The sequence below is a fragment of the Tachysurus vachellii genome, chromosome 18, assembly GCF_030014155.1.
Source record: "Tachysurus vachellii isolate PV-2020 chromosome 18, HZAU_Pvac_v1, whole genome shotgun sequence".
NCBI classification, from domain to species: Eukaryota; Metazoa; Chordata; class Actinopteri; order Siluriformes; family Bagridae; genus Tachysurus; species Tachysurus vachellii.
Genome location: NC_083477.1, coordinates 21,004,199 through 21,026,462, shown reverse-complemented (window position 1 = coordinate 21,026,462; position 22,264 = coordinate 21,004,199). Strand labels below are relative to the sequence as shown.

General features: G+C 44.0%; 2 protein-coding genes across 2 annotated transcripts; both read left to right on the top strand.

Moving 5' to 3' along the window:
• Positions 1-1,780: 1,780 nt before the first annotated feature.
• nat15 (N-acetyltransferase 15 (GCN5-related, putative)) lies at positions 1,781-6,939 on the top strand. The gene is made up of 6 exons (XM_060892697.1): positions 1,781-1,957; positions 2,769-2,884; positions 3,008-3,137; positions 3,626-3,722; positions 4,253-4,487; positions 4,876-6,939. Exons 2-6 carry the CDS (start codon positions 2,775-2,777, stop codon positions 5,030-5,032), a joined length of 729 nt encoding a protein of 242 aa, XP_060748680.1. The 5' UTR covers positions 1,781-1,957; positions 2,769-2,774; the 3' UTR covers positions 5,033-6,939.
• An 890-nt stretch (positions 6,940-7,829) lies between these two features.
• On the top strand, positions 7,830-22,176 carry carhsp1 (calcium regulated heat stable protein 1). Its single transcript, XM_060892690.1, has 4 exons — positions 7,830-8,016; positions 19,223-19,428; positions 20,174-20,296; positions 21,700-22,176. Exons 2-4 carry the CDS (start codon positions 19,238-19,240, stop codon positions 21,860-21,862), a joined length of 477 nt encoding a protein of 158 aa, XP_060748673.1. The 5' UTR covers positions 7,830-8,016; positions 19,223-19,237; the 3' UTR covers positions 21,863-22,176.
• Positions 22,177-22,264: the final 88 nt, after the last annotated feature.

Below are 22,264 nucleotides of genomic sequence, written 5' to 3'. Positions count from 1 at the left end.
ATAAACAAAGGAATGAATACAATTAAAAATTAAAGCTGCAAGCAGCATTTCCCAGGGTTCAAGCGTTTAAGGCCTTTAGGGAGTTTAAGACCTTAAAGGATTTTCACATACACAAAGTGACACAAAGCTTACCAACGTGTTGCACAATATATGTCATGTGAAGTACTCACCTGTCCAGTTTTCCCCAAAATAAACAAAGTCATATCCATAAAGCGAAGAAACACAAGCATCCAGATGCAGAACGAGTGACCCGCAAGTCACATACACAAAGTGACCCTCAAGTCACGTACACAAAGTGACCCGCAAGTCACGTACGCAAAGTGACCTACAAGTCACATACACAAAGTGACCCTCAAGTCACGTACACAAAGTGACCCGCAAGTCACGTACACAAAGTGACCCTCAAGTCACATACACGAAATAACTAAGAAATTGGGATACATGAACAGTCTGACATACTAAAACCGAATGAACAACAATAGAGCCCTCTAACAAATTAGCACACATCTTTCTCCTTCTGTTTCTGTCTCTGATTCTGATTCTAATCCTGATTCTGATTCTGGTTGATTGGTGGATCGACGGGTGATGTCACACAGGATAATGAAGATTGACAGGAGATGTCCAATGGTAGGGATCTGAAAAGATAGATAGTGGAGCAAAGAGAGAGAGAGAGAGAGAGAGAGAGAGAACAAGAACAAACAATCGCCGCGGTTTTTGAACTGTGACCTCAGTTTGACCTCTTTCACATGTGTCCCAAGTTTGGTGTTGATAGCTCATTTAGTTCTTGAGTTATTGACATTTTAGTAAAACTGGCTCCTCACAGTCCGAACGTTTTGGGGCCCCTTAAGGACCCTGAATCAAAATCTCGACTTTTTTTCGATAATTATTGACATTGAGACTCCAGAGAATATTACTGCACTGGATTGGTCTCGATCAGGCGAAAAACCTAGGACTAGGTCGCAAAAGAAGGTTTCGGACAAAATGCGCTATAGCGAAAAAATTTAATGCCGGAAATGAAATCGGAGATATACGTCATACGTAAGTCATGAGCCAAGGATTCCAATGATATAAAGCACTTGAGATTTGGACATAGGGTTTAGGAGTTATGGGGACAAACGCGTTGAGGGCGCTTCCGATTTCACTGAGTCCTTGGGCCTGAGTAACTGTGACCAGTACTACCATCTGACCAAGTTTGAGCTCTCTAGGCCTTACGGTTTGGGCTGCACGATCATTTGTAGGGTGGAATAATAATAATAATAATAATAATAATAATAATAATAATAATAATAATAATAATAATAAAAATCCTAACGAAAACAATAGGTTTCCAGCGCTTTGCACTTGAACCCCTAAAAATAAAAATAAGAAGTCTGCTGGCCATCTGAGACACAGACAATACAGTTTATAATACAAATAAATTTAAATAAACTTTTAAATATGCAAATGAGTATCATGTATATTACATATACTTTGTGTACTTTCAGCTGAATAGGAAAAGATATATTTAAAAAAAAAGATATAATTAAAATTACTGTGAGAAACATTACTCATAATAATTGTATACAAATAAAATAAAAAAAATATTTAAAAAATACTAATTAAATAAGCTGTGTATTGTAGTAAAAGGCCATTATCAGAATCCCGGGCGTTATTATATGTAGTGCACTAAATAGGGCGCATTGTGACTTATTATTGATATGTTATTAAGGGAGTGTGGACCATGAAGTTGATTATTGATGCATGTGAAGCTCCTCCCCCCGGAAGAGCCGACCTGTTGCTAGCCTCTGGAGCTAACGTGCTAACCGCTAACTGAGCTAGCGCAGCTAACCGAATGTCTCGGCTCTGTTCGGTGTGCAAATCTCTCCCTCGCTGTCATGATCCCGCCGCTGTGAACGTTCTCCGCGGACATCCAGCCGAAGATCCGTCCAGAGTTCCGCGTTCCCGACTGCCAAATAAGGCGGGTTTAAAAACAACACAAAAAACCACAAAGTCTTACTGTTTTGGTCCAGCTAGCCTGCTAGCATGTTAGCCTGTTAGCTTGTTAGCCTGTTAGCTTGTTAGCTTGTTAGCCTTGCTAGCTAGGTTGCTTCTGTATAAACAGTCAACTAACTTGTCGTTGTCATTAGAAACATTTTATACGTATTGACTGTGTATTATCCGGATAATTAATCTTCCATAAAAAGTTATAGTCTTCATTGTGGAGCATAAACACAGCGGCTAAAACGGGAGCTAGTTAGGTGTCATTTCTGCTAATTAGCCATATTTGTGCTGTCAGTTATTGGGAATTAAAATTTTCTTTCAAAGCTCTTTTTATTTGTAATCATCATCTTTCCTACGCTAGTGACTCTTTATCTGTGATGCTGATCAGTAGCTGTCATATCTGTCGTTATTGGGCTGACTGGAGGAGTAAAATAGAGCTCTAACAGGAATTATAACTCGTGCTTTGTTACACTGAGTAAAGTCTTTATTACTTAATAACAATTATTGATGTCTTATGTTGGTGATAAGGTTCTAACTCCTGTTGTGAAATTTCTGTTATTTCATAAAAACAATCCAAAAAAAAAAAAGCATCCGGTACACTGTGGGATTATGTCAGAGTTGCTCTTAATTAATGTAATAATCAACCATTAAATCCAGTCTGATGTGGTGTTAAGTGTTTTTCAGAAAGTCATGTTCATTGTCAGTACAGTTATCAGATGTCAGTGTTCTAATATCAGCACGGATGTGTGTATGTGTGTGAAACTGATGGCAGACTGCTTTGTTTTCAGGTGTGAATGACTGACGTGGTGCCGCCCACCGCGCTCACCGAAATCAAACTCCGACTCCTGTGCCAAGATGACATAGACAGTGTTAAAGTGCTGTGTGGTGATTGGTTCCCCATCGAGTAAGTGTGCGCTCGTCCTGTAAGTGTGAACCCCAAGTGTGTGACCGGGACACCAACATTGCTATTTTATTTCCTTTTTTTCCTCTTTTTAATACATCATTTCTAAAGATCGTCTCTCCTCAGGTATCCCGACTCGTGGTATCATGACATCACGTCGAACAAGAAGTTCTTTTCCCTGGCAGCAACCTTCAAAGGTGGCATCGTGGGGATGATCGTGGCAGAAATTAAGAGCAGGACAAAAGTGCACAAAGAGGTCGGAAAGCTCTCGTCCATGTCTAAAGAGATTTTCGGTCGTCACGTTAAAGCATGTTTGTAAAGAAAGGATTGACAAGCGTTCATTTTCTGACTCGTGCTGCGTTTAATACGTTGCATAAGTTGTTCAAGGGGCATTTAAAGGAATAGGTACTGGGCTAAACACTGAATCACTGAATCATTTCCATCACAACTGAGAATGGCTCCTTTATCTATAAGTGATTCACTGTTTTAATCAGTCAGTCTTTATATCAGTCAGTCGTTTTGCTCAAATCAGTGATTCTCTCGAATGTATGAATGAGGACTGTGTGTACAGGACTTTATACATGGGCTTTGATGCAGTTTAAATGGAGCACTGAGGTGTCGAGACTTTTAATAGCACCTGAGTAATTAGACTCCATAAAAGTGTTTAAGATTTAAGGGATGTTTCTCCCTGTTGTGATGTGATGTAAATCTTCCTGACTGTTGCATTGCCCCATTTCCTGTCAGGATGGAGACATTCTGGCCTCCAGCTTTCCTGTTGACACTCAGGTCGCCTACATTCTGAGCTTAGGAGTGGTGAAGGAGTTTCGAAAACATGGAATAGGTAAGAGGTTGAAATAAACACATGCCTCACAAGGTGGCGCTGTCGTACTCTGAACCCTAACTCTAATCCGCTCACGTAGATCTGATAACACCGAGAAAAAAATGTGACACGCTAAATGTGACACTGATTTGTCTTAAATATTCAAATTAGATGATTTAATGCATGACAAATGGTTTACTGTGTTTCCATTAACCTGATGAGGCCAAACGCACAAACCCTGCTGCGGAATTGCATAGCCGACCATTTTAATTGTCAACTGTTTCATTGTTTTAACTACAACAGACTGCCGATTTAACTCTACAAAAATATCCAGGTATTATTACTGCAGTAAAAACCTCTGTGAAGTCAAACCTCATGGATTCCTTTGTGCTGTAAAGTGTGCTTTTTTTTTTTTTTTTTTTAAATTTTATTAAACTTTCAGCTAGATGTCAATATTGAGACACCTTTTCCCCCTGAAGAGTCTGAGATAGATATCATTTTCATATCGATCACCTTTTATCTCTTAACGATGTGGCCGTGGCCCTCTGCAGGCTCCCTGTTGCTGGACAGTCTGAAGGAGCACATCTCCACTGCAGCGCAGGACCACTGTAAGGCCATCTACCTGCACGTTCTCACCACCAACCTTACGGCCATTCACTTCTACGAGAACAGAGACTTTAAACAGCATCATTATTTGCCCTATTATTACTCCATCCGAGGGGTGCTGAAGGACGGCTTCACCTACGTACTATACATCAATGGTGGACATCCGCCTTGGACCATCTTATATCCTTTTGTGGAAGTGTGTGTGCGTGTGTGTGTGTGTGTGTGTGTGTGTGTGAGTTTCTAAGAAACGTGTACAAAACAATAAATGATGATCATTGTGTAGCCGTGGGAATCGATCTTGTTCATACAAGAACAAAAGCAAATTTTCCTCTGAGTATGTAGTTAATATTTGCATCATTAATAACATCATTAATAATCTCATCAGCCCAGACGACTCACTTGAAATTAATCAAAATATAATTTTTTATCCCCCGACCGCCGCGGATAAAAAAAAAAAGTGTAAAAAATACACTTTTAACACTTTGTTAAATATTACATCTGGTGTTCTGGCCTTAAACTCACTCCACACTTTAATCAGTAAGCTCATTCTCCTTAACGCACTCCTCACTGATTATATTCATCATATAGGATCGGCGCTGGCCAGCTTAAGCCCATGTTCCATTCCACAGAGGATCTACCGGCAAGCACAGAGTCTCCTTCGCAGCTTCCTGCCGTGGTCCAGCATTTCGTCCAAGAGCGGCATTGAGTACAGCAGAACCATGTGAGAGGCTCGCGTAAAGGAATACTGCAGACACTTTACAACCGTAATCTGCATTTACTCCGTGTGTGTTTGTGTGTGTGTGTGTGTACAGTATACAGGCTTCATGTCCTTTTTTATGTTTGTGGTAATCTCACACACACACACACACACACACTGTATGTGATGCTGTAAATGGAGACGACGTTGACGTTTAAAGCATTTTATCTCAACAGCCGAGAACGTTTGCTGTTTTCTTTTCCGTCCTCCAGCTGAAGGACGGAACTCTTTCCGTCTTTGCGAACCTCGGCGTCGCTGATTTTTACTCAAACTCCGTCTCGGCCCGTTCAGGTCGTGTGTAATATCTGTACATAAAATCCTCATGATTAATATATGCATCGTCTTTATCCCACTCTCCTGTTCATGTGACCCCTGAGGAGAACTTCATGCCTGTAATTCCGCTGCTAGCTAGAAAATCTTCTTTACTTACAGTACAGTACGTGTGACTGCTCCGGATAAGGAGGCGTAAGGACGACGGTCCTGCACGTGCACGTGTCGAGCCGGGTTTCACACAAAGCTCTCGTCATGTTGTTTATTATTTTTTTTTTTAATCGTGTTTATTCATGAAAAGTTTTAAGTGATGTTTTAATCTGTAGATCAATCGCGCAAGAAATCATTTCTGACCTTTTATTAAATCTCGTCTGTAATCATCGCACCCTCAAACACAGCGTTGTGGTTTTCTACGCATCAAAACGTGAATGTAACAGAGAGTGAAAAGGAGGAGAAAATCAGGGATCAGATGCTTTTTTTTTTTTTTTCTTTCCCCCTCAGACAAATGAACTGAAGTGACCTGTGTGAGAAAGTCATCAGACGTTAATAAATACGAGCGGTATATTGACTTCCTGTTTCAGGTTCCACTATGTCAGGAGAGCAGTGTTGTGGTTGAGGAGATAGATAGGCAGCTATTTCTACATATGGTGAGGAACAAGATATTAAAAAAAACAAAACATAAATAAATAAATAAATAAAACTTGAACGAATTCAATTAAATAATGAAACATCTGGACATTTTGGTGTGTGTCAGATTGTGTGAAAATAAATAGGATCATGATGTAATTGTCCCACAACAGAAAAAAAAAAAAACCTATCTGACTCGATCCATAAACAAAATGCATCTGTATAAAGCTGAATTATAGAAATTCTAAATATCTGATCGTTCATATCACAAACAGAAAGGTTTTGTTTTTCCCCCCATTGTAATTGTCTTAATGCAGAGTTTCTGATGGTTTTGGGGTGAAAGTGAACACAACACAAGCAGCTTGTTGCTATGAAGGTTTCTGTCACGCTCCTGTTTTATCTTCAGGGTCGGTCGTGTGTGTAGTCGCTGAAGGCTCGAATGCAAATTCTGAAAAGGGAAGAGAAAATGTTTAATGATCAGTGTGAAACCCACAGGAAGGCCTTGATCTCGTTTTGATCCACTGAGCAGCAGATTTCAGATTCCAGGCGTTCACGATGTTTGCGTTGGATTTAAACCTGTTTAAACATCTGTTTTGTTTGTAATAAATGTTATTTTCCCAACTTCATGTTATTTTTTTAAATGATTTTAAATGGTAAGATCTGAATTTTAAGTGCATGAAGCCCTGTACAAGAGCTCCCTCAACTGGTCGTAATTGTAAAGTGATGAATTTTACTATTTATTTGACGCCTCTGTTAAATATCTCGATCAAACAAAATGTCTTGTGTCTTTACTGCGTTTCTTTTGTACCAAGCTTGACTCTCGTACCCCATTTTTTTCTATATATATATATATATATATATATATATATATATATATATATATATATATAATCTGTTTGTTTAAATCATTTCGATTCAGTCGTTTATCCACGAAGTCGGTGTGAGAAAGACGACGAGGAAATAAAAGACGTAAAAACACGTTTGTGTGAATGTTTGTTAGTTACTTTTCACTGTAAATGATTGTATGTTGCTAACTTTAGCTATGAACATGTTTAGATGTGTGAGCTCACGTTCTCTATTCTGATTGGTTAAAAGGTGTTCATTACTTTTCATTAACAGAAGTGCAGCCAGCCGCGACTCACAGTTTTATATCAATGCACTCGTTCCGTTATCGTTTCTATGGCAACGGTTCAGTTTCCTCCGGGGGTTTCCTCCGGGTACTCCGGTTTCCTCCCCCGGTCCAAAGACATGCATGGTAGGTTGGTTGGCATCTCTGGAAAATTGTCCGTAGTGTGTGATTGTGTGAGTGAATGAGTGTGTGTGTACCCGAGGTAGTTCGGATAAGTGGAAGAAGATGAGTGAGAGAGAACTTGTGAAACTTTAAATGGTACAGTTTTGTTAAATCTAAACTTGAATGACTTCTCATAATGACTTCTCAGTGCTAAAGTGGTGTAAGAGGAATAAAGCACTTCTGTTTCCCTCTACAGTGATGACTTTCCTGTACCAGTCCAACACACGGTGTTTTACTCCTGTTTAAGTGAGTTAAGTGGTAATGTGGTAACCTAGTGGTTAAGGTGTTGGGCTACAAATCGGAACGTTGTGAGTTCGAATCCCATGTCCACCCAGCTGCCACTGTTGGGCCCCTGAGCAAGGCCCTTAACCCTCAATTGCTCAGTTGAGATAAAATGAGATAAAATGTAAGTCGTTCTGAATAAGGGCGTCTGTTAAATGCTGGAAGTGTAAATGTAAAGAGTCAGCAGGATGTCTGAGCTGCTATGAGTTGTTACTCCGTATATACGGATATTTACGGTAATCTGTAATGACGTTGTTCAGCGCGAACCTGTGGACACGCCCATTAGAGCTCCGTCTCTGTAACCAGGACCAGCTGTGAGTGCGCGCGCTTCTTATTGGGATGGTTTTTTGAGACGCACGAGCGCTTATATCATATAATTCTATAAGAAATAAATAAGTACATAAATAAATAAATAACCGCTTTTTAAACTTGTGTTCCGTGTCGGGACTGTAATCTGTTTACACAGAGGAACTTACTTAAAGGTGAGTTAAGTGTTTTATTTGTTGGGTGGATTGTTTTATAAAACGTGTTGTACAGGTGTGTGTGTGTGTGTGTGTGTGTGAGGGAGAGGGAGAGGGAGAGGGAGTGTGTGTTTGTGTGTGAGAGTGCCTGTGTCTGTGTGTGTGTGAGTGAAAGAGAGAGTGTGTGTGTTTGTGTGTATTTGTATGTGTCTGTGCGTGTGTATTTGTTTGTGTATCTGTGAGTGTGTGTGTGTCCTGTGAGTGTGTGTGTGTCCTGTGAGTGTGTGTGTGTCCTGTGAGTGTGTGTGTGTCCTGTGAGTGTGTGTGTCCTGTGAGTGTGTGTGTCCTGTGAGTGTGTGTGTCCTGTGAGTGTGTGGGGGTCCTGTGTGTGTGTGTGTGGGGGGGTCCTGTGAGTGTGTGTGTGTGTGGGGGGGGTCCTGTGAGTGTGTGTGTGTGTGGGGGTCCTGTGAGTGTGTGTGTGTGGGGGGTCCTGTGAGTGTGTGTGTGTGGGGGAGGTCCTGTGAGTGTGTGTGTGTGTGGGGGGGGGTCCTGTGAGTGTGTGTGTGTGTGTGTGGGGGGGTCCTGTGAGTGTGTGTGTGTGTGGGGGGGTCCTGTGAGTGTGTGTGTGTGTGGGGGTCGGGTCCTGTGAGTGTGTGTGTGTGTGTGTGGGGGGGTCCTGTGAGTGTGTGTGTGTGGGGGGGTCCTGTGAGTGTGTGTGTGGGGGGGGGTCCTGTGTGTGTGTGTGTGGGGGGGGGGGGTCCTGTGAGTGTGTGTGTGGGGGGGGGGGTCCTGTGAGTGTGTGTGTGGGGGGGGGGGGTCCTGTGAGTGTGTGGGTGGGGGGGGTCCTGGTAGTGTGTGGGTGGGGGAGGTCCTGTGAGTGTGTGTGTGGGGGAGGTCCTGTGAGTGTGTGTGTGGGGGAGGTCCTGTGAGTGTGTGTGTGTGTGTGTGGGGGTCCTGTGAGTGTGTGTGTGGGGGGGTCCTGTGAGTGTGTGTGTGTGTGTGGGGGGGTCCTGTGTGTGTGTGTGGGGGTCCTGTGAGTGTGTGTGTGTGTGGGGGGGGGGGTCCTGTGAGTGTGTGTGTGTGGGGGGGTCCTGTGAGTGTGTGTGTGTGTGGGGGGGCCCTGTGAGTGTGTGTGTGTGGGGGGGTCCTGTGAGTGTGTGTGTGTGTGTGGGGGGGGGTCCTGTGAGTGTGTGTGTGTGTGTGTGGGGGGGGGGGTCCTGTGAGTGTGTGTGTGTGTGGGGGTCGGGTCCTGTGAGTGTGTGTGTGTGGGGGTCCTGTGAGTGTGTGTGTGTGTGGGGGTCCTGTGAGTGTGTGTGAGTGTGTGGGGGTCCTGTGAGTGTGTGTGTGTGTGTGGGGGTCCTGTGAGTGTGTGTGTGTGTGTGGGGGTCCTGTGAGTGAGTGTGTGTGTGTGGGGGTCCTGTGAGTGTGTGTGAGTGTGTGGGGGTCCTGTGAGTGTGTGTGTGTGTGTGGGGGTCCTGGGAGTGTGTGTGTGTGTGGGGGTCCTGTGAGTGTGTGTGTGTGTGTGGGGGTCCTGTGAGTGTGTGTGTGTGTGGGGGGGGTCCTGTGAGTGTGTGTGTGTGGGGGGGGTCCTGTGAGTGTGTGTGTGTGTGTGTGTGTGTGTGTGTGGGGGGCTCCTGTGAGTGTGTGTGTGTGTGTGGGGGGGTCCTGTGAGTGTGTGTGTGTGTGTGGGGGTCGGGTCCTGTGAGTGTGTGTGTGTGGGGGTCCTGTGAGTGTGTGTGTGTGGGGGTCCTGTGAGTGTGTGTGAGTGTGTGGGGGTCCTGTGAGTGTGTGGGGGTCCTGTGAGTGTGTGGGTCCTGTGAGTGTGTTTGTGTTGTCACAATGCCAGAGTCAGTGTGTTTTGTTGTTGTAACATTTCACCTAAACACAGGTGTGTTGTGCTCTTTGTGTTTCCTTCCACATAGTAAATGAATGTGAACAGTAAATAATGTAGATGAAAAATGATCCAGTTTGTTTAGGAGTTTCAGCTGGAGCTCAGAGACGAGTCCCAACCTTCATCACCACAAACACAATGCAGTGTATTAGATGTTTGACTTGAGCTCCAAGCTGATGTTAATTAAACTCAACACTGGGTTCCTCTTCGTTTGTGTTCATGATGTGGAAGTGCTTTAAAACGATTTGTGTAAAAACATCAATGTGGTGTTTGGATGTAAATCACGTGCTGTTTGCTTTCTTTTTCTGTGTGAGTTATAAATAATAATAACAATAAAAATAACAATAATAAAAAAATAAATAAAAATAATAATAATCAAAATAAGAGTAAAAGTAATGGTTATCAGAGATCAAACAGCAGAAAGGTGCATGAATAATGTTTTCATGTAGAAGGTCAGTTTGTGTGTGTCCTTTGTGTGTTTGTGTGTGTGTGTCGTTTGTGTGTGTGTCCTTTGTGTGTTTGTGTGTGTGTGTGTGTCCTTTGTGTGTTTGTGTGTGTGTGTGTGTCCTTTGTGTGTGTGTGTCCTGTGTGTGTGTGTGTCCTCTGTGTGTGTGTGTGTCCTCTGTGTGTGTGTGTGTCCTCTGTGTGTGTGTGTGTCCTCTGTGTGTGTGTGTGTCCTGTGTGTGTGTGTGTGTGTCCTGTGTGTGTGTGTGTGTCCTGTGTGTGTGTCCTGTGTGTGTGTCCTGTGTGTGTGTCCTGTGTGTGTGTCCTGTGTGTGTCTCCTGTGTGTGTCTCCTGTGTGTGTCTCCTGTGTGTGTCTCCTGTGTGTGTGTGTGTCCTGTGTGTGTGTGTGTGTGCACGTGTGCGTGTGTGTGCACGTGTGCGTGTGTGTGCACGTGTGCGTGTGTGTGTGTCCTGTGTGTGTGTGTGTCCTGTGTGTGTGTGTCCTGTGTGTGTGTGTCCTGTGTGCGTGTGCGTGTGCGTGTGTGTGTGTGTGTGCACGGAAAGCTTTTCATCTCCTATCTCTTCTCGGCTTTATCAGAATTCCAGCAGCAGGTTTGCTTGACTCCGGCGGAGAAGAAAATAAACGCGACATGAAGTTTAGGAGAATAAACTCCAACACTGTCAGGTCACTTTTTCACAGACAAACAGGGGATTAAACTCCACTGACCCACGTCACGTGTTTACCGTTCACACGTTTGAACGCCACGTAGTGACCCTTTAAATCACACAAACATAAATAGTAAACGAGGTTGAGTTCGGAGCTGCTGCCTCTGAGGTAGAACTGAGTCACTTCCTGTCTCCAGATCAGGAATCACAAATAAAGACTTGAACAATGTCAGATTCCTGGAGTACGTTTCACGTTACAGACGCTCTGATTCACAGCCCAGGGATTTATTAAGTGTTTATTTATCTGGGGTATTAAAGGAAGTGACAGTCAGGACTAATCCCCCTCCACAGGAAGTGACATCATGTGAGCTGTAATTGTTTATTATTATGGTCTTCATCTGACGAACACGACACATCTGAAGCTAGAGAATAAAGTGGTTTAGGTTTGTGGTGACAGTTTGAAGAGCCAGGTCAGGGATCCAGAGGCTTACTTACACACACACACACACACACACACACACACACACACTCAAACACACAAACACACACACACACACACACACACACACTCTCAAACACACACACACACACACTCTCAAACACACAAACACACACACACACTCTCAAACACACAAACACACAAACACAAACACACACACAAACACACACACACTCAAACACACAAACACACACACACTCTCAAACACACACACACACACACACTCTCAAACACACACACACACACACACTCTCAAACACACACACACTCTCAAACACACAAACACACTCTCAAACACACAAACACTCTCAAACACACACACACTCTCTCAAACACACACACAAACACTCTCAAACACACACACACTCTCAAACACACAAACACACACACACACTCTCAAACACACAAACACACACACTCTCAAACACACAAACACACACACACTCAAACACACAAACACACACACACACACACACACACTCTCAAACACACACACACACTCTCAAACACACACACAGTCTCTGATTGGATTTGGAATAAATCTTCTGTGTATTTGAATAATTTCTGATTGTTCAGTAAATAATTTGGGAGGATTCCTGCCTCGGCTTTGTGCTGATTTTCAGTAAAGATAACGGGCTGAATTCTGTAGTATGTGTTACTCAGTTGGTCTCTCACACACACACACACACACACACACCACCCTTCAGTTTGGTGTCAGTGATGACTTTTCTGTAGCTGCACATTTAATGGTCTGAAATCTCACCTAAAGCTTCTTCAGTCCTATCTGTTGTGACTCCTGCGTTTTCTTCTGTTTCTGTTTCCTTCCCCTCAAACCACTAAAGCTGGAATGTTGTCTTTAGGTGAAAGGTCACAGATCGAGAGTCTTGTGCAATACACAACCAGAGCTGGCTGTAGAGCTGCTGTTGTGTTTTTTTTTGCCCTCGGTCGCAGCTTCGTCAGGGTAGAAAGTCCACGAGCTCGCGGGTTCTTCGTTTCCGTGGCAGGTTTGAGCGCACGTGATGGTTGTTGTGGGGGATGTTTGTAGAATTGAGCATCGAGATGGAAATGAGACGTTCAAAGCTCTTTCTCCGAGTCAAAAAGCCTCGTGCAGCAGCGTCTGAGGGCTTTGATGTCATGGCTTTTATTCTTCTGCACTCAGTACTGCACTCACCACACACACACACACACGCACACACACACACACACACACACACACACACACACACACACACACACACAGCGTGGAATGTTGCTACAGAGTTAATTAGACAGTGATGACAGTGCAATAAGTCAGCGTCCTCACTGTCAGGGACGTCGTGGATCTGTCGTGTCTTAAACACGACCGAGATGTCTGGCGTCTTACAGACAGCGAGGCGTCAGAGTTAATACGCGAGAACGTGAACTAAGTTAATTCATGAACGTAATTTAATGTCATTTAATGTAACAAAAAGGGGGGAAAAAAACGTGACGCGTGTCAACGAAATGAAACTGAAGCTGGACTGCTGGCGTAGAAGAGGAAGAAAAACACCGTGTGCTGTTTGCGGGGACGTTCAGTGAAGCATCACACAACACTGAACTTTCTGCACGTGTACAACAGATGAGAGCCGATTCATAACGAGACACCAGACGATCATCGGCTCTGATCAGCTCTCGGATGGTTTCCACACGTCGTCTCTCAGTCTCCGAGCTGCTGAAAGAACAGAGCGTGGCCTTGATGTGTTTCCTGCTGATGATGATGAAGGCCTGGGATTAACTGTTATTTCCCACAACTGTGCTTTGTCTCCGCGTCCTGTGGAAAGAGGCGAGGTTTTAACAAGTCCTAATGCGTCCCGGCTCGAAGCCTGTTGTCTCGACCTGATCACAGACGCATTTAATATTATTTCTCATCACACTGCATGAGATTTCTGAATTGTATAACAGACTGTAAAGATCCTCTAGGGACAGAACTGAGAAAGAGAAAACAGAAAATGTCTCCGTTCTGTTAAGTTTACATCATCTACCATTCGGGAAAACATGTGAACGATTGAGCGTATTTCTCTCTCTCTCCCTTTCTCTCTCTGTGTCTCTCTCCCCCTTTCTCTCTCTCTCCCTTTCTCTCTGTGTTTCTCTCTCCCTTTCTCTCTGTGTCTCTCTCCCCCTTTCTCTCTCTCTCCCTTTCTCTCTGTCTCTCTCTTCCTTTCTCTCCCTCTGTCTCTCCCTTTCTCTCCCTCTCTTGCCCCTTTCTCTCTTTCTCTGTCTCTCTCTCCCTTTCTCTCTACTTTTCTCTCTCTCTCTGCCTTTCTCTCTGTCTCTCTCTCCCTTTCTCTCTCTCGCTGTCTGTCTCTCTCTCTCTGTGTCTCTCACTCTCTGTCTCTCTCTCACACACTCTCTCTCACGCTCTCTCTCTGTTTCTCTCTCTCTCTCTCTCTCTCTCTCTCTCTCTCTCTTTTCTCTCTGTCACTCTCCCTTTCTCTCTCTCGCTGTCTGTCTCTCTCTCTGTGTCTCTCACTCTCTGTCTCTCTCACACACTCTCTCTCACGCGCTCTCTCTCTCACTGTTTCTCTCTCTCTCTCTCTCTCTCTCTCTCTCTCTCTCTCTCTCTCTGTCAGATTACGAGTTGACATTTTAAATATTTCTCAGACTGCTGAAATGTCTTCACACTGACACTAACTCGTCTAAGGCCGTGAGCATAAACACACACCGTGACCAGAGCAGCGCGACAGTTTGAGGCTGAGCTTCTTATTGATCCGCACAGGAAGTGAGGCGACGAGGCGACAGGATCACTTTAAAGCCTGATCATTTGTCTCTCACTCACCTTAATGACCTTCCATTGAGAGAATGTTTAATGCAGCTAATTAACGCTGAACTCACCAGAACCTCATTAACATTTTTGTTTTTAATAAAATCTACAGATTCTGTTATGGAAAAAAAGATCAAAGGGATTGTCAGAGATGTGAGCTAGAGAGGAAACGTCCTTCTGAGGAAATTTCATCTGTCAGCATGCAAAACACACACACACACACACACACACACACACACACACACACACACACACACACACACACACACACTCTCTAGTTTGAAGTCACAGTAGGATGAGTCACAAGTGCTCTGCACCTTGCAGTTGCTGTCGAGTGCGTGTGTGTGTGCACGTGTGTGTGTGGCTGCAGACAAAGGCATGCTAGTGTGTGTGTAACTGAGTCGATTCACTTCCTCACCCGAGTGCTCAGGTGTTCTCACCTGTCTAAAGGACAGCAGAACACACAGGGTTCCTTTAACACATTAACGTGCTATCGTGACTCATCACGATGACTCTGCTTCCTGAAGCAGAACAAAAGCATCGTCGTGAGGTGAGCCGACGCTCTCGTGGGTCATGTGATCACAGCAGCTCTTTAAAACGAAACGCAGCCCAGACTCGTCCCCCGGCCGCGTGTGTGTCTCTGACGTCCTCTGGGTTTGAGGTTTACTGCGACCGGTCGTTTATCTTTATAGCTGAACTTCCAGACGGTCGTTTTCCCCTCGGCTCATCTTCATCTGACAGCTGTGTGAACTTCCTGGTTTCCATCATGCTTTCCCTCAGCTTATTAACAGCCGTGTTTCATCTCTATAGCCTCTGGGACGTCATCACACACACACACACACACACACACACACACACACACACACACACACACACACACACACACACACACAGGTATGGGGCACTTTGGAAGAAGGGAGCAGGAAAAAATTGCTTAATTTCATTTTCTTGAATCTGCTAAGTGAGTTGCAGATAAGCGCCACCCCCCCCCCCTCACACACACACACACCCTTTTTCCATTTGCTCTAGTGCTTTAACATGGCTTGTGTATCTGCTCAGTCGGTTGCGTCTCCTGAGGAAAAGCTGTTTGTAGAAAAGCTCCCTCACGTAACGACTCCTGCAGATGTTCCCCTTACAGATGTGGTACCTGAACTCGTATTGACTTGCGAAGTGTTTGGTTTGATAGTGTGGATGATTTGATAGCTCGGTGGGTGGGGTGGGGAGAAATATGCTAGTATGTATAAGTGTGTGTGTGTGTGTGTGTGTGTGTGTGTGTGTGCGCAGGAAGGAAAGGAAGGGAGTTTAAAACAGTTTCCTGTTCTGTGTTGCTAACACTATGTACAACTCGCCCATCTCAGGTGTTCAGATCAACCTTGTTGTTCTGTGTGAATTTACATCCATGTTAAAGTGTCTCTCGCTCCGGATCCGGATCCCCTCGCAATCGGTTCTGCCTCGTTGTGCACTTTGTCTCTGCACCGTGGCATGACGACACTGTGATTTAGGCTCCTATTGTGTTACCAGGAAAGCACAATCCTCTGCCCCCCAGAGGCAGACTGTGGAGGTTAAAGGTTGGAGGCGTGAAGCAAAGAATCTATTGTGGCGAGACGTGATGAACTCATCCCCGGTGTCTGAATGTCACTGGGGTCATTTAAATACCACAGACGTGAGTCAGGGCTTTGAAACGCTCACGTGTGTGTGGTGTGTTTACGAGCAGGTTCCACACTCAACACTCTGGACATCAGAAATCTGTCAGCTGTAAATATGACGCAAAAGTGGGCAAAACCCTGAAGAAAAACTTTGTTGCTAGGCAACCGTACATCCTAAAGCCTGAGCATACGTATAATAAATGTGGCTATATAGAATTTTATAACGATGCAGATTATTGATTTAGGTGAAAGTTTACTGTAAACTAAACCTAAAGTCATGTTTCCCCCAAATCTTTTTTTTTTCCCCCCTTTTGTCTTCTTGTTTGCTTTTTCTGACCCGTTTGCCAGGACGAGGTCACGATGAGCTCATTCAGCGCACAGAGAAAGATCTGGACAATAACAGACGACGTGTAAGTGGAGCCGACGTTATCTCCTGTTTATGAACCTTTTATTCAGATCCTCAGAGCGAACAGTGGAAGGTAATTGGTGTGAATGATGTAATCTGTAGGTACAAAGGAGCAATTCTCACGAGGCGGGGCGTCCTGTACCACGGCGTTGCCATGGCAATAAAGACCCTGGTGTCAGTTCTGTAGGTTATTTGGAGCGGAGCATCCTGTTGCAGGCACGTTAAGCGCAGACGACTCGACGCGATTGGTCGGAACTTTCCACAGTGCAGATGTGAATCTGAAGTCGCTCAGACCGTCAGTTCAATAAGGAAGTGTCTTGTCCGTCAAATCCTGCTAATAAAGTCATAAACTAAACCACACCTCTAAGTTTAGCCTTAACACTAACGTTCAGAACATGAACATGAGGTCGGTCTCATCCTCCTAAACAAACAATAAAGTGGACATTAAAGCCCACGGTGTGGCTTCTGCTCTATAGTGGTGTGTTTATAAGGATAAAGTTTGACTGTACAAGCAAACCGATCAACACACACACACACACACCATTCATGATAAACTGGTTAAAAGTCACACGTCTCTATGAAGTGTTGTGTGTCAGTGGTAAAGTTCTTGCCTCATGTCTCTGAGGTCTCAGAGTGAATCCTGACCTGCTCCTTTTCCTCCTGTGTTGACTGACTGCTGACCATCAGGGTTAATAACACGTTGTACAGACGAGCTTCAGCCCCAGTAGCTCAGCAGGTTAGTGGTGTGACGATGTTGTGGTGCTGAGGCTCAGGGTTTGAATCTTGTGTGTGATTAGTAATAGTTGTTGTTTCACTCACTTTTAAAGGATAAATGTTTAAAAAAAAAGCCAGTTTCCTGTCTGCTCCAGTGGCTCAGTGGGCTGGTGTGTGTGTGTGTGATTGTGGTGGTTTGGGTGTGGTGCAGATACACAGGGTTCAAATCCCGCTTGTGTTTTGGATTTTACTGATCTGTACTCAAGTAGACTTTTATTTAGTAAAGAGTATTTTATTTATTTAGTAAAGAAGAGAATCATGGAGTAAAATACAGCAATGTGGAGCGACGATTAATAATGTATAGCAAAGTAATTAGTTAAATATTGTACATATAATAATAGTGTGTGTAAATAAATATACAGGGATTATAGGTGTGTATGTATAAATATATGAAGAGTCCAGAGCAGCATAACCCCACCCTCCACCTCTCCCGGAGCCCCAGGTGGGACAGACCGGACTTTCTCTTTCTTTCTTTCTCTCTGCCGGATTTTACAGTCCCACCCGAGACAAGCACCTACTGCACAGTGGGGATTCAAACCCAAGTTCACACCTACCACAGAAACAGGTGTTTAACCCACTGAGCCATCGGAGCTGACAAAGACCCTCTTCCTTTTTGTAGTGTTTATCCTTTAGTTTTCACCTCCTCCTCCTGCAGAGAGAGAAAACTTGGTGATAAAGAAAGACACAGTTACAGAAACACTTCTATCAGCAGACCAGGGACTTGAACCATGACTAGCATCAAGAGAGTGACGCCAAAGAGGTGGATTTATCACACTGAGCTACAGGAGACGACCAGAAGTCTTCTTTTTGGGGGGTTTATCCTTTGTTCTTTTTACACCTTCACCTACAAAGAGAAAACTTGGTGATGAAGAAAGACACAAAGAACCTGAACTGGGATTCAAACCACAAACATCACCCAGAAACCAGGCGCCGGCCGTAACCCACTGAGCCACCTGCTACCCCACAGTTACTGCTCTTTAGCTTTCACTTTACACCTTCACCTGCTGCTGGAGCTCATATACAGGAGCACAAGACATGATCTCACAGTCAACCTACTGAACCACCAGGACTGTCAGAAGGGAGGCTTTGCTTTAGTGTCTTACATTAAGGTGATGACTGATGGCGTGACGGAGGAGCGGCGGCGATCGGGCCGCGGTCGGGCCACAGAACATATCGACCCGAGCCGTAACCGGATTTGGGGCAAATGGGAACACGCACGTCAAATTCCTCCTGATAATCAGGAAAATATTTCATAATTTTTTTTTTTTTTTTTTACACGAGGTGACGGACGTCTCCGTGGACGAAGCCGGCAAAATAAAATAATAATAAATAAAAAAAAAAGCCAAAGTTTGTTTCCTGAACTTGAAGTGACTGTAAACATATTTCAGAATCAGAATCAGAATGAGCTTTATTGCTAAGTGTGATTGTGCATACAAGGATTGTGTGTGTGTGTGTGTGTGTGTGTGTGTGTGTGTATGTGTGTGTGTGTGTGTCATATGCTTCCAGAACACAATAAAAATAAAGTGAGAATAAATAAATAAATAAATACATTGATTGATTAATTAATTAATGAAAAATATAGACGTATGTGAATACCATTAGGCAAAAAAAAATAAAAAAAATAAATTGAAAAATAAATAAATTGTATGTACAGCTGTGCTATAGATGTTAGAATAGAATAGAATAGAATGAGATGCAGGTAATGAGGTAACAAATATAAGATTATATTTGCACCTTGTTATTGTGTAACGGGGAACATTTAACTGTTCATGAGGTACAGAAGAAACTGTTCCTGCTGGTATTTAGGGCTCTGTATCACCAGCCAGATGGATGTTGATCTCCAGAGTGATTTTCTGAGCCCTTTTCCTCACTCACTGATGTCTGATTTTGTAACTGAGCCGAAACAGACAGTTACTGATGCGTACGGAAGTCGGACGGCCGAGCGCTCGAGTCTGTTCTGTGATTAGAACGTTACGAAAAAAAACGTTCACATGAACACCTGATGTATTTCCTAGCAAACTTTATCCTGTACTTAACTAACACCCTTGTTCTGCATGCTAGTTAGCATGCTAGTCACTAAACCTGTGCACACGCTGAGCTCATTGTTGCTTTTCCTCCACAGTGTCCTTCACACACCATGTCCTCCGAGGCCAAAGACCCAGTGCAGGAAGCTCCGTCCACAACCCCTCCCATCTCCCCTACTTCCCCTGTGTCACCCAGTTCCCTGCGTCTGCCCCCCTGCCGCCAGAGACCCCGCTCACCCTCGCCCATGAGGGCCTTCCTGATCCCCAGCCCACTGCCCACCCGCCGCAACCGCACCAGCTCTGCGTGAGTACACACCAAGAGACACTTAATACATGGAGTTATTAGGGGAAAGTAGCAAATAAAACAGAGAACGTGTGTGTGTGGGTGTATATACACACACGCGCACACACACACACCCCAGTTTAGCACTGAACAGCTTTGCTCCTGAATCTAGTCTGTGGATGAGTTCAGTGTCATGATGTGTTTCTTCCTCACTGTTATATAATCATAGATAAACATGACAGAAGGACAAAGTCTAGTCTTGTGTATTACTGATTTATCGCCACTCACCACGCAACAAACCATGGAATCTTCCAGAACCCTTTTTCCCCCCTTCCCAGAAGTGCATATTGGAGCCTGTTTAATCTTTACCTTTAAAACATGTTTTCACTCTTCATGCTATAATGTAAAAACTTCTCTCACGTCAGCGGCATCTGTGTTAACGTGTGTTTATTAGAAACGTTAAAACGCTTCGTTACAGTTCGCCACATCATCAGCGACCTGAATCTCAAGCGTTCAAACGAATCGTTTTAATCTGATTTGTATTAATAACTGCTCGTGATGATGATGATGATGAACTTGACGCCATGCATAAGCTTAAACAGCCATATATATATATATATATATATATATATATATATATATATATATATATATATATATATATATATATATATATATATATATATATATAATATAAAAAACCACATGTACAGCTGATTGATGGACCGTTTAAAAGAAACCTGTTGTTTTCCGCGTCCCCCTGCAGGACTGCCAGAGCAGCCGAGGGGCCGATGTTCACCGGGGTCTGTAAGTGCTTCTCCAGGTCCAAAGGTCACGGCTTCATCACACCGTCAGATGGAGGCGCTGACATCTTCGTGCATATCTCAGAGTGAGTGAGATGTCTGTCTCTCACACACACACACACACACACACACACACAGTACTACTGAGTGTTACGTTAAATTTAGCATAGTTTGACTCTGGGGGTGGGGGATGAAACCATTCAACGCTTTCCACTTTATTAGGAACGTGTGCACGTTCGTGAAGATCAGCCAATCACGTGGCAGGAGCAAAGCGCAAAAATTCCTACAGATACAGAAGTCAAGAGCTTCGCTTCATGTTCAGAACAAACTGAAGTAAAGTGTGATCTCTGTGACCTCATAGCCAATGCGGTACCAACGGGTCTAATTTCCATTAGACGTGAGTTTGGAGTAAGTGTGTTCTTGTCTGTAATGATCACCCACACACTATTAGTACTGTATAAAAATCTTCCTTTGCTGTAATTCAGAGAGGCGACAGTGTGTAATTCGGTGCGTGTGAACGCAGCAGAACAAAGCAGGCGTCCATGCAGAGATGATGCTGGTGACTGTGTGTGTGGGTGGTTGAGTGTTTCAATGGGTCACAGATTTTGGGTTGTTGTTTTGTTTTTTCCCCCCCTGTGTGGGTGAAAAGCAGACCGGTGTAACATATAAGAAAAGGTAAACGTTATGTAGAGACGATAGACGTCACCCTTTTGTGCGTCGGCGTATTCAGAAACGGCTCGGCTTCTAGCTTTCGCCTCGAGAAAGTAAAAACAGATGAGAAGCGGACGGCTGATTGTGTCCCGCCTCGACGTGTGAAGAGAAAATGGACTCGCACGATGCAGAAGAAGAACGGATGTGCACTTAAGCCTTCATCATAACAAGGGGACACAGAGAAAACACATTTAGAACAAAAACACCGATTCACAAAGAGACGTGACGCCGGTTTGTTACGAGGCCATAAACAGATGACGCATTACTTCAGTTCTCGCCGTGATTAAATGTTATTCAGATATTTAAATGATGATACCGTGTTCTTTTGTTTGCTTAATGCACGTCTGTGGGAAAGCTTTAGTAGGTGAAACTCTCTTCATGCCTTTATTTTCTCTTCAGCAGTCCTCGGGTCAGGACACACCGGTTCAGGAGCAAACACGCAACAAGCTGATGTTTGATATGAACATTAACCGAAGCTCTTTAACATCGACTGCGCTGTCTGCTGCCACATGATGGACTGATTAGATAACTTTAGCTTGTAGGAGTTTTTAATAAACTTTGTTTGGATGTAAACTGGTCACAGGCACCACAGAGCTCCTCTTTGTACTGGAGTCCCTTTAGAGCCCGTAGACTTGGCCATAAACACACAACAGTCTTCACTTATGTATGACTTACGCACCACATGTTCTACCTGTTTCTTGTCCCCGTCACGTTGTCCACACATTAACATTAACGTTGCGTCCAAACGGCATTAAAATGTCACCGTGTTTCCCTGCAGCATCGAGGGAGAGTACGTTCCAGTAGAAGGGGACGAGGTGAGCTATAAAATCTGCTCCATTCCACCCAAATTTGAGAAGGTTCAAGCGGTGGAAGTGACCATAACTCACCTGGCACCCGGCACTAAACACGAGACGTGGTCAGGAACCGTAATCGACTCCTGAACAAAGACCCCAGCGCTCGGCGCCCCGTGTTTACTGAAACGCTGTGCTGGATGACGGCTGGCTGCGGGAGAGCGGCGTGACGGATCGTGGCGGACGGAAGACGACGTTTGCCTTTATACGTATAGATTTTTTTTTTTTTTGTGAAGTTTGTTGAAAATCTCATTAGCTTTTATTTTTTCCTTTTGACACAAAAGGAGAAATCTTTGTGATCGATCGCTTAAACAAACCCTTTGTAGTCGTGTGTTGCTGGTTTTGTTTATTACTCATTTTGGTGGATTATAGAGGAAAAAAAATAAAGCCTTAATTCAAATACACGACCGATCGAATGACTTCTTTTTGATAACAGCGGCTCTGACGGTAACCTCAATAAACTTTATATTACTTTATTGTTGCTATAGTAAC

What these genes read in the sequence shown, in the direction of transcription:
- nat15 (XM_060892697.1), top strand. Translation starts at nt 2,775, where the DNA reads ATGACTGACGTGGTGCCGCCCACCGCGCTCACCGAAATCAAACTCCGA. An exon ending in GGTGATTGGTTCCCCATCGA is followed by an intron (nt 2,885 to 3,007) that starts GTAAGTGTGCGC and finishes GTCTCTCCTCAG; the next exon opens with GTATCCCGACTCGTGGTATC. An exon ending in GGACAAAAGTGCACAAAGAG is followed by an intron (nt 3,138 to 3,625) that starts GTCGGAAAGCTC and finishes ATTTCCTGTCAG; the next exon opens with GATGGAGACATTCTGGCCTC.
- carhsp1 (XM_060892690.1), top strand. Translation starts at nt 19,238, where the DNA reads ATGTCCTCCGAGGCCAAAGACCCAGTGCAGGAAGCTCCGTCCACAACC. An exon ending in CGCAACCGCACCAGCTCTGC is followed by an intron (nt 19,429 to 20,173) that starts GTGAGTACACAC and finishes GTCCCCCTGCAG; the next exon opens with GACTGCCAGAGCAGCCGAGG. An exon ending in ATCTTCGTGCATATCTCAGA is followed by an intron (nt 20,297 to 21,699) that starts GTGAGTGAGATG and finishes GTTTCCCTGCAG; the next exon opens with CATCGAGGGAGAGTACGTTC.